At 32.1% G+C, this 12,613-nt stretch overlaps 1 protein-coding gene across 2 annotated transcripts; it reads right to left on the minus strand.

Moving 5' to 3' along the window:
- Positions 1-484: 484 nt before the first annotated feature.
- LOC111632749 (peptidyl-tRNA hydrolase 2, mitochondrial-like) lies at positions 485-10,626 on the minus strand. Of its 2 annotated transcripts, none has more exons than XM_023377271.1 (6): positions 10,584-10,626; positions 8,948-9,101; positions 8,670-8,759; positions 8,217-8,338; positions 6,216-6,328; positions 485-3,062 (listed from the first exon to the last, which is right to left on the minus strand). In XM_023377271.1, exons 2-6 carry the CDS (start codon positions 9,086-9,088, stop codon positions 3,013-3,015), a joined length of 516 nt encoding a protein of 171 aa, XP_023233039.1. In that variant the 5' UTR covers positions 9,089-9,101; positions 10,584-10,626; the 3' UTR covers positions 485-3,012. The 2 variants fall into 2 exon arrangements, with proteins under 2 accessions (XP_023233039.1, XP_023233040.1); XM_023377272.1 differs by lacking the exon at positions 10,584-10,626 and adding an exon at positions 9,178-9,692.
- Between the last annotated feature and the right edge of the window lie 1,987 nt (positions 10,627-12,613).

Here is a 12,613-nt window from a genome sequence, read left to right on the forward strand (position 1 = left end):
TCAGTAAAACAATATGAAACATTATTTTCCTGAAAGTTCCACAAAAAAATTTCAAAATAATTACCGTATATCTCGGCAGATAAGACAACAGTTGAATCATAAAAAAAGGTCCCCAAAATCTGGGGTTGTCTTATACGACAGATACAAAAAAAAGTTAGATTGAAATTTATATAAATTAAAACCATAATAAAAAGACAGACAAACCGTAATTATTTACTAGAAGAGAGTAGGGTATGTGTACAAAATAGAATAGTCCATACGACATTTTTGTGAATAGTCAAGGTCATTACCCGAATGTCAAATCAGTGCCAATGTTTGCAACAATCACAAGGAAGTGCTGCCAGATGCAAGAAAATAAAATTTGTTCATTCAAAAAATTACAAATAGGACATAATTCTGTATATGCTATACAGTATTATTATTATTCAAATGATGATCGATGATCTAAACTAAATTCATAGGCCATTGATAATTTGGGTGTCATCTTATAGGACAGATATATGCTAAAACTTTGACAAAAATTTATACCATGTCTTATCTGCCGAGATATATGGTAGTTCTGTTTATTTGCATGGCAGCATCTGTCTTGTCCTGATTATTGACAGACATACACACTGATTAAGTAGATAAGCAGTGAGTAGAGAGCAAGAAGTCACCTAGATAGCAAATATAAGAGATCACTTTCTGTCAATACATCTGCAACCAGGAAGGCTTCTTCTGACTACTTGCTGTATCCCTTTTTATATAACATCTCATTTTTTTTATTTGGAGAAACTTGTTGTTCTGATCAATTTTTTTCTTGTATTTTTAATTAAATTACTTTTTTATGTATAGTACAGTGTTTCCCCCTTGAACGTACCTAGGTTTGTGAATTAATTTTGAGAAAAGAAATGCGAGTATAGCACTGTAGACAATGGTAAGAGAAAGTGCATCTGAAATAGTTAGTTACTACATTAAATCAGCATACTTCTACATATGCTCCTGACTTATATCTGGCCTGTACTTGATTTCAGTCCACATTCAAGCCAGCATGTTAGAATTCATGCCATTAATGACATCTGCATTCTTATATGTGAAACTCTCCTGTCTGGAACTTTTGTAGCATACACATGATCTTTGACATATCCACAAAGAAAAAAGTTCAGAGAGATAACGTCAGACAATCAAGTGGACCAAGAAATGAGCCTCTACAATCTATACCATGCCATAATGGAGGTCCAAATTGTCATCATGCAACAGTGGCTACACATGTGAAAGTTGGAGTGTTGACCAACATTCTCCAACAGATTTTATTCATATCTGGATAAATGGATGCTACAGAACGATTTAAAACTAGATAAGTTTGAGGGGAACACACTGTATATTAAAGCACATTCTGAAGCATTAATATTACAGTTACTAGTTTACATTATATTTTGGCACAGACATGCCCTTTACTTAAATTTTTATTTTTGTTATATGAAAAACTATTGTGGTCTCAAACAATGGTAATTTATTGTCAAAGATTCATACAAAAATATGAAACACCAACTTTAACCAAATTAATATGATTTAAGTTATCATTATATATCACTCTCTTTTATTTTATACATAGTGTAAGCTTATTTACAACTTCAAATTCTGACTTCTCACAATAAAAACCTTGTTCAAAATACAAAATTTTTAAAATTATGCTAAAAAAACACTCCACTATTTTCAGCCTAATTTAGGTCATATTCTGAATCAAGCATACAAACAAAATAGAATAAATTATAAAAGTAATGTTTGATGCCAAAAATGGTCAAGTCTTGGCTGAAAACATTATGGTGTCAGGATTTTTCATTTCCAGACAAAATATTTTAAAGTGATTGTTTTTTCTTTTACAAGAAAAGGATTTATGATGTCATAATTCCAAACTTTCACCTATTTTCCAAACTGAAGATATCTTTAAGGCTTGACAATTTGAGGAAGATGTCTGAGAAGCTAAAGGTCAAATAAGTTTACAAAATGCATCTCTAACATCAAGATTTTTGATTCCTTGATCTACTGCTATAATGTGTATTTGACGGACAATGCAATCATGTCGAATATATATTCAATGTATGATTATATCTTCTATACTAATTGGTCTGGAAGTGAAGATCAGAGGTCCAGACAGCATAATTGGCAATGCATTTGCACAGTAAGCAGATTTAAGTTCTGCTCCAGATTAATTAATTTAAGAGTATTCTGGAAGAAAAGATCAAAGATGATAACTTAATTGCCCATCTTTAGTCCAAATTACTTCATATCTCCTATATTTAATTAGCCAAGTTATGGTCTGACGAATCTGGCGTTATCATTTCATTAAGTTAGTTTATATGTTGTTGAGCGTTCACAAAGTAATTGTCATAACTTTAAGTCTTATGAGTCAGCTCTTCTAGTTCTAGAATCATTACATGAATTGTTCATAGTCTGAAGGAACAGACAAAATATTCCCGACAGTCCATCACCTGTGTTCAGTTTTATGGAAGCAATCTTTGATTTTGGCAATTGTTCCAAAGTGCACATTTGCCTCACAATCAAGAGAAGATACACCGCATTCTTTATCAAACAAACACTCTGATGAGAAAAATCAAAGAAAAAATGCAGGCAAATGCAAATGTGTTAAACAGATTCTTACTGTTCACTCTGCAGATTGAATTTTTTAGAATATGTTGTCAATTTACACAAATAAATACATTGACAATCTACAAATGTCTTCCCAATTTGAGGCTGGCTGTCTGTGTTTCGGTAGACATTGCTCTGTGGTAGTATGCTCTAGTCTCACAGTGACAAAGTACAGAAAAGTCATCTAATCTACAATTTTGGGAGCTTGTCTGATTAATATAAGCTCTGAAATACTGCTTCATTTCTCCATCCTAACTTGCAATTCCAGTGAAAAATGGTAATAATATAAAAAGCAAAAACAGAAAATGAGATGTTTAAAGTTATAAAACTATTATTTGTAATATTTTATATAAAAAACACTTTAATTTATTTAAAAAATACATTTTAATACAATTTTAGATGGCCAGTCACTTTGTCTACTAGATTTTCAGGTCCTGTAAAACAAAAGATAAATTAATAATTATTTATAATCCAAAAACAATCTCACAAATGTACAATTTCATAATAGGATAAAACCTCATTAAGTTGGTCAGCAGTTTTTTACTCCTTAAAATTTAAGTTAACAAATTTAATAGCTAATTCTCTGAAATTTTTCTGTGATCATAAATTTCTTGTTATCAAGCCATTTTTTGAGAATCCATTCAGAAAGTGATTACAAAATTGTATACAGTTTATGGGCTCTTTTGAATGCATTGTCAAGATGTCCCCTGATGTCCCAATCTGAACGCTGATAACATACTGTATCAGTAAAAGGATATCAATATGAGGTTGTGGTTACAACTTTGCATCGACATTATTTTACTGATACAGTATGTTATCAGCATGGATCCATAGTGTTTGTTTATCTTAATCATCTGTATTCACATGGAATAAAAGAGAAAATGAATATAGATTATCAAAGGGTGGAGGGTTTGATAGTGAACTTTCATAAGAATATTTCTACTTATAATGTTAAGCATGAATAGAATGCAAAAATTTCATTGTATGGGGTCCCAATACTCAAATATTGATTCTATTTTATATGTTTGAATCACATTCTTAACAAACTGGATTTTTATTGGCTTGTAACAAGGTTTTAGACTCATAGATTTACAATTTTCTTCTTTCTTGAAGGGTCAGTCAAGTTCAAAAAGCAGGCATAAACTATGGCACAACTTAAAAATGCAAAATGCAAAAGCTAAGCAATTTAACAGTGGACATATCTGGAAACATTTGACCAATAATCTTTGTTATGATATGTTAAAATATATTGGAAACTAAGAAAATATCAGTTACATATGACAAGATGGATGTAAGGTACTTCAATGTTGTGTATTAAAATCAGGGGCACAAGATGTGAAATTCAATCACCTACTGTATATAGCAGGAGTGGCCAAATCTTGTGATATGAGCCATGTATTGGCTATCAGAAATAAGCAAGAACCGTATCTTCTGTATATTATATGAATTACTATAAATAAATAAATTCTTACTGGAATTAATTAAATAAGATAAATAAACACCTTTCTCTATTCCAGCACAACGTTTAATGCGTTTAATTAACGCATTAAACGTTGTGCTGGAATAGAGAAAGGTGTTTATTTATCTTATTGAATTACTGTAATTATCACTGTTACTTTACTGGTATATTATAACCAGCTTGTTAAACATTTGACATTCCAAATTTACTGTACCTTTAGGTTTTGGTTGCTTTTTCAAGGTGAGGGTCTTTCAGTTTTCATGTAAACCACATTAGATGACAGTCAGAAAACTTACTGCATACACATATGTAATAGTTTTGTATGTATCAAATTTATATAAAGACTGTATAAGTATATGAGAGTTGCAGTTAAGGCTACAAGAATCATGTCCTGTGAGTTGCAGTTTGGTCACTGTAGACGTATAGTGTTCTCAATCACTTAATTGTCATTTTGGAATCAATGCCATGTTAAATCTGTGTGTATTTTAGTTTCAAAATAACTTTCTGGCCATTCTTTTCTGGCAATTTTTTAATAAAATTACTTCCTAAACCCATCATCGTTCAAGTGGAACAAAGTACCAACACAAAAGTATTTTGTGTATCAAAGGCTCCATTTTACTATAGATGGCAATAGTCATCTGCATTTAAAGTTTTGTCTTTGACAAATTTTCTGTATGCATAATCACCTGGCTGAAAATCTGTTTCCAGTCTTTATATCAGCCATCCGATTTTATAAGTGCACATTCCTGATCTAAAACAATAATTTCTGTAAAAATAAACATAAAGTAAGTTTGTATTCTTCAACACTGCTCAAAGTTTAAATTAACTGGAGTATGGAGTAAAAACTGCACTTAATAATTGAGTTTGTCTGGCATTATCTTACATTAGGAATAGGAATTTTAACATACAACCTGAGCAATTTACTATTTTAGCATTCAGAACACAAAGCAATCTGAAGTTGCAGATGTTTAAAGAGTTGCACAGTCAACATCCAAATTTAGGAGTTGCGTGTGAATAAAGGTTGCACATTGTATTCTAATTGATTTAATACAGATGAAAGTTAGACAACAGCTAACAGAGTGCTGTTCAGATGGCATAAGGAAATTGTAACTAAAGTCCCTCCTGAATAGTTATTTCTCACACTTTCTGATAACATGTTCTAAAATTATTATCAGAACAATTTTAGAATTTTGTTATCAGACAGACAAAATCTCTTCCAGTAGCTTCAAATTGTTCCCATTATTAATATAAACATCTTAATAAAACATGATACATTACAATAAAGCTACACTAACTGCCATATAATATCGGTTAATACTGTAATTATGATTGCTGATATATAGCCAAGTATTATATGGTAGTTGGTGTAGCTTTATCGTTCCCATTATTAAAAATGTTTATGAACTTGCGTATAAAAAAACCACTACAGCGTGGCCCAAGAGTCAGTTAATCAAGATACATTTGGGATTCTATTGCTTTATTAGCAGTGAGTCACTTGCAAGTAATGTGAATTAATTATTTAATTAACAAATTAATTGACTTAATTAGCATCATTTTAGCATACCATATAGCAAACATGGTCAAGGCAGCTTAGCTTTGGCTTGCCACTCTAGAAGAGGCACAGGCTCAAGTCTAGGCTATGACTGCCTCGATTTTCCATGAATGCTGGCAGTCCCAAGACTTTAACTGTAGACAAGGCAGCTACCTTGTTGGGATTCTGCATTGTATGGTGACTGTAGATGCATTTGAAGAGGCTGAGACTGCCCCCGTGTATCATCAGATGGATGGAGAAACAGATATAACACAGATGACACAACAGGCCTTTCAGGTTTTGGTGATGGGTGAATTCTCCCCACCATCTATAACCTTATAAATTTTATTACTCCTATATTTAAATATCTTTATGTTTATTTTTATTGAATTTTTAATAAAATCCAATAAAAATAAAGTGAATCATTTGCAAGACTGTGAGACTGGCAATACCTAGATATCTTGTACTTGTTTACTTATTGCAGCAATACTCATGCTGCAATAAGTAAACAACATATTTTTATTTTGTCTGCCACCCCGAAAACTCCAAACAAAAAAATAACTAGTTATACAACATAAAAAGCAAAAATTAACATACCTGGTCCAACTCCTAAAACAGTCTTGCTTCCTGCAGCTATTTGAGTTCTTCCAGCATCACACACCAGACTTGTCAACAGGCCCTCGGATCTCGCTTTTGCCGCCAACTCGGACCTACAGAACCGATCAAATATGAAACATCATGTAACTACAGCCTCCTAGATAAACAATGCTTTAGAATGACACTTCTGTATAATGTTTCACAATCTGTAATAATGAATCATCAGAATAGTAAAATTCTTTGCTACAAATAACTGCAACTTATAGATAGATCTGTTCCATTGAGGAAGAAGTCTAATCTAAATAGGTCTATAAAGAATATGGATGCAAGGATGGTCAGAAGAGCCATTACATCCAGACCCAGACACAGAAAACCCCCAAAATTTAGTAATTTACATAAAAATCATGATACTAAAGCAATATAAATAAGAGTTGCTTTTGGTAAATGATAAAAATCCATAATTATTTATTAATTTGCAGTAGAGCCCCTTCCTAATCCAAACTATTTGGATTATACAAATTTCTTAATGTATTTTTATCTTAATTTTGGGTTTATGAATATACTAGCAGACCCCACCATGCATTGTTGTGGCTCAAAATGTATCTATTATAAATGTATAACACTTCCCCCGTGGGGGGAATTTTTTGAAAAATCCATTCTTAGTGTAGTACATTCTATTGATGTACCCTATTAAAACTCAATCAAAAACGCAAAAACCACATCTAAAATAGTATAATAGAAGCCAAGTTCTTCATGGTAAGCCTTAATCCTGTCCATCTCCCTACCAGTGGGGGGAATTTCAACATATATATTATATAAAAACACGTGCGTATTCGAATGCAATGTTGTGTCAAAATTTCAAAGGAATTGGTAGGAACAAACAAACATTACATTTTTATTTATATAGATAGAAAGAAGATGATCTGCTTTAGTTCACAGAAAAGCAAACTTAGGTTGTCATACTCGCGGAGTTAGCGACATAAAAGCCTTAATCCTAGATGATATCTTTTAATTTATATGAATGTTTAACGGAATAATATACAGCGTATGTCCACCATAAAGTTCCATTCTAAATATTGGTGAAAGAATTTTTGAAATCGGATGAGTAGTTTCGGAGATTACCTCCTACATCCAAACTTACAAACTTTACCTCTTTATAATATTAGTATAGATATAGATTGTAATTGCAGATGTATTACATCAAGATCACCAACAGTGTTTTTCAAGAACCAACTGGAAACTGAAAATCCCTGCAAATATGAACTGAGAAGTCAGTTCAAGTGTGCAGGGGTTTTCAACTTCATTCTGTGAGTAATTGTGACTGTGAGGAGGAGGAGATAGGAGACTAATTTTCATTTCTATTCCAACAATAAAATTTTAAAATTTATTTTGAGGTGGCATCATGTATTCTAAGTGGCATAAAGCAAGCACAATGGCCATGTATTTTGTTTGGATAGCAAGAGAGCAATTTAAATTATTTTTTGGCTGTTTGCATCAGCTGAAATTTCAGATTACCAGGATTTGGATTAGAAAGTTTCTACTGCATTTTTATGGCTCTTGGAGAGATGGCCAGTGAGCATCTCACCTCTTTCAATGTCTGAAAAGATTAACTTTCACAGATCTTTTGAAGAAACTTTTCCCTATAAAAAAACAGTCCAAAAAGATGATAATGAATCCAATCTTTGCAGACAAAATATTGTGAAATTTATCTATGACAATCAGATTTGTCCTTTCATTCATATTTTTGGATTTATCATAGAATACACTGGTTCAAGATTTGCGGAAGCTACAACTAAGAACTATTTTCTTTTACGAATATCTAATGCAGCATCTTTGCAAGTTTTTGTAATTAAAAAATTGATTGACCACTTAGATATATTCCAATCCTTTTAATTATAAAATTTATAACTAATTTGTTTATCTAGTAGTCAGTGATGGAGTTGAACATGGAATTTTATCTTCCACAGGATTTAAATTATTTAAATGATTATCAGTACTTACATTAAACTTTCATTATCAATTTTCACCACCACTTTCCTCTGACCAGAAAGTTCCCACATCCTTAATGTGTCAGGATCTTTCTTTTGCAGCTGCCTGTAGGCTATAACAGAAGCATGAGAACACTGTAATGAAAGAAATTATTTTAATTATGTCATATATTAATGAAGAAGAAATAATTAATGTACTACATAGTATTGGTATACTGTTTTAGCACTATGTTCAGAATGAAAAATTTACTGAAGGAGTAGACTTGGTGATGCCATGAACCAGTGGCACCTAACTGATTCATCATAGTTATAATGTTACTAATGTAAATAAACGTTTCAGATCTGTGTTTTTGTAATGCATAGCAAGGCAGTAACAAGTACAAATGACTCATGGAATTGCAAAGTCTACCCTGTTTCAAGTAAGCTTTTCAGATCAACACCCCAAAAAAAAGCTTTCATTAATTACCTGGGCAGCCACTTTGCCTTTTCCCATTTTCAGATCATTCCTGACAACAAGAACTAGCTTGCATTCACATGGCCCAAATTCGTTAAAACTCTATTAAAAAATAATAATGTAATTAGTAAACTTAGTATGATTAAATAGTAAACTTAGGGCCAGATTTAGAGTTATCTTGACCCTGAACTTTAATGCATAAAAATCCCTAAGACATAGACTAACAGATGGAGGTCCTAAACTACAAATTGTTTAGCTTGCATTTATATCCGGCTCTTATTGATACTTACTTCTTGGATTATAGCACTTCCTAAATTCGTTACTGGCACCCTCAGCTTTTTTCTAAGGACCCATCCTAGCAATATCCCAACACTCAATCCGGTAAAAATTCCAACTGTTAAGGAAGATTTATCAATTGAGAGTGGCATCATAATATTCCAATATCTGAAACACAAATTAGTAAATTATTGAGTACTACAAAGCTTTCAGAACAAAATATCTGTTATTTAAAGAACCATACATTTGCAAAATGATCTTTTGAATAATTACAGAATTAATTTTTCTTTCATTCAAGGAAAATTTGAACTGAAACTCATTTTATTCTTTGCTTACGACTATTTTTAACTTGGCAAATAGTATAAAGGCTGGTGCAAAAGTTAACTAACTGAAATATATTTTAAGACTGCTCATAAAAAATATGTGGATTAACTAAGTTTCGGTCCACCCTGTATAAGTAAGAATAAAAGTGGAAAATGCTAAAATTTACATATGGGAAGTATTTTATGGGAAAATAACTAATGCCATCTTGCTTTCTTGTAGCATAACTTCCAAATATAGGAAGGCACATATATCAAAGAATGTCTTATAATATTTATTACACCAGATGATTATTACATTTGATTTTCTTTTATTTTAATACAGAGCTTTCAAATTAAAATCTATCTCTACTTTTATATATCATAGCTAAGGTGACCAACTTTTTTACAATGAAAAGGAGGACACTAATAAATTGATAGAAAAAATATCATAAATAAAAAACATTTTATTCATTGCAACAATAATACACTATAATAATCTCTACTGCATGCATAGGTACCATGTCATGTTTTGACAAGAAGCAAACAAAGCCATTTGCGCTCCCTCTCTCTCTAGGTCTCCCGTGCGAAGAGCATGTGTCTCATAATTGTATCTCGTCGCACTGTACACAGCCTTGATGAATCGTCATGTTAAATACAAAAACATCATATCACATCACACGCAACGGATCAGTTCGGCACTGATCAAATACGGAGATTTACAGATTAGTCTTCAAATATCAAAAAGAAGGACATGTAGGAGGACACTTTCAAGGGAGGACAAAACTTACAAAAGGAGGATGATTGATCACCTTATCATAGCTGATTTTTAAGTAGGTGCATACATTCTGAATCATGTTAGAAAATCATTTTCAGCTAGCTACATTAAGTGATGGCAATCATGCAATAGTTAAAAATGTGTATCTGATAAACATATGTGGAGTGCTTACTTAGTAAATTTATGGGTAGATACATGGATATGTAATTACTGTATCAAGCTTCTGTATTCATATTGATATTAAAAACAATGGAATTATTTTGAATTAATTATTAGCAAACTCATTACACGATGATAAAAACCTATATCAAATGAATAAAATATATCAGAAAGTCCTAAAATTGAAGTTAAAAAGGTTTGAAACTGACAGTCAAATTTTAAACATGGCAGCTTCCTTACGATGCCACGTGACTAAGGATTACAAGTATTTACGTCTATATTCTTCAGTTAAACAGAATGTCAAATGAGTTAAAAACACAAATTCGTAAACAGAAGAAATTCAGTTAATATGAAAAGAAAAAAAAAACTCTAGATTTTACGCTAAATTTTAAATTAAGCCGCTTTATAACATACCGTTTAGCTGATTGTGATATGGCACGCCACCTGCATTAATTTTAAATATTGGAATTAAAATTTTTATTTAAATACTGTATTAAAATTACTGGTTTACAGTTTTTTTTCTTTCTTTTTTCTTAGATTTGGTTTTAAAATTAAAACATCAATCAGTCCAAATGTAAGAATAGATTATGTTTCGGTAGAAATTTTGATGAAACCACCATAGATATCATAATTTTAATTTAGTCCTTTTTACATTTTTGGCGTATGGTCATCTAGAGCCGTTTCCGAACTCTGTGAGGGTCGCGGTCCATCATGTTGTGGTGGTTTCAGGGATCCGCGACACGAGAACCACTGATCTAGCGCGTGTTATCCATATCCATTGTGGGTTCTACCAGGCTCACAATGGCGATCCAGGGATTCGAATTTTTTTTTTAATACAACCAGACCTGTGTTCAGTAACGCAGAATTTTGACTTAGTCAGGCCTTGTGACGATACTGGACGATATATCAGTAGTTCTGACTCCACCTACTGTAAGAATTCTTACTCGTTTACTCAGACTACTTTTAGTAGACTAGTAACGCAGACAGATACTGGTCTGACATGGCCTGCGGAACTCAGCTCACTGTGTGCGAACAAGGAAACCTACAAGATCTTCTCAAATTTTGTTAGGACATGGGACTTGTTGAAGTAAAACAACACAACCAAACCACCAACATGAATTGGATAATGCTTGTCATTAATACAACTGTGTCATCACATTACTTGTGTTCAATTGTGAATCATCGTTGTAATTGCTTGTTGTCAGCTTGTTAATTAATATGTACAGTTTGGTAATTAATATGTATATATTTTCTGCTGCTACTTCATCGATAGTTAGTTATTGTATTCATTCGTCTGGCCAGAATGGCATTTATTGTTGTATATTGCGTTATCTTTAAATTCTGCATTGTATATCAAGACTGTGTATTCACACCACTCTAAATGCTTTCTTAGCTACCGTGTTTCCCCGAAAATAAGGCAGTGTCCTATATTAATTTTTGCTCTGAAAAGTGCGCTAGGTCTTATTTTCAGGGAATGTCTTATTTTTTCCAGGAAGAAGAATTCACATTTATTATTGAACAAAAAAATTCCCANTTAGCTACCGTGTTTCCCCGAAAATAAGGCAGTGTCATATATTAATTTTTGCTCTGAAAAATGCGCTAGGTCTTATTTTCTGTGGATGTCTTATTTTCGGGGAAACACGGTATTTTTTAAACCTTTCCTCCTCCTAATTCTGCACTTTCTTATTTCAATGAGTTAATTGAGAAGAGAAAATGACCGACTGCCATTAATTAAATGTAATAATTATGAAATTATTATTTACAGATGTTGATTGTTATTGCATTGAAACTATTTTCTGGTACGAAGATGGTTTTTATGTTACTTATGATTATCAAGTAAGTGAAAAATTACAATGTTATCTTACTTAAAATACAGTAAATATTATTAATACAATAAAGAAAATAAATCATACAAGTGATGTTAAGATTGCTTAAATTAGAAATTAAAAATAATATCAATACTTGATATTTTTATAATTAATCAATTTTGTTTTATACTTTAGTATTTCATACCACAAGAAGAATATGGACTATATTCACCATTTATTCCATATCAGCAAGTCTCTAATTCGCTTGCTTATGGATATTCAAGTCAAGACGGTTTATACAAACCGCCATTACAAGGATTTCAAACATCAAATTATTGGTCACAGGAGGAAGTGGTTTAAAATGAACCTTTTCAAGAAGTGCCGCAATATGATGTGGCCACAAATACATCAGAATTTTGGCCACTGGCAGATATGGACGAAAATGAACTTCGTCCGTTTCAAATAAGAACAAATGAATCGGAGTATCCTGTAGCCGAAACGTCGCTACATTCGATGCAACCAAATATGTTGCAAAGTAATTCGGAGTCGGAATGTGAGGCGCAAAAAAAAGTGTCCGAACATGAAGTTTTTGTTCCGGATACAATAACTAATAAAAAACCGGACATGCATTCCTCA

The sequence above is a fragment of the Centruroides sculpturatus genome, unplaced genomic scaffold (assembly GCF_000671375.1).
Source record: "Centruroides sculpturatus isolate CEXI.00-Female unplaced genomic scaffold, Cexi_2.0 scaffold239, whole genome shotgun sequence".
NCBI classification, from domain to species: domain Eukaryota; kingdom Metazoa; phylum Arthropoda; class Arachnida; order Scorpiones; family Buthidae; genus Centruroides; species Centruroides sculpturatus.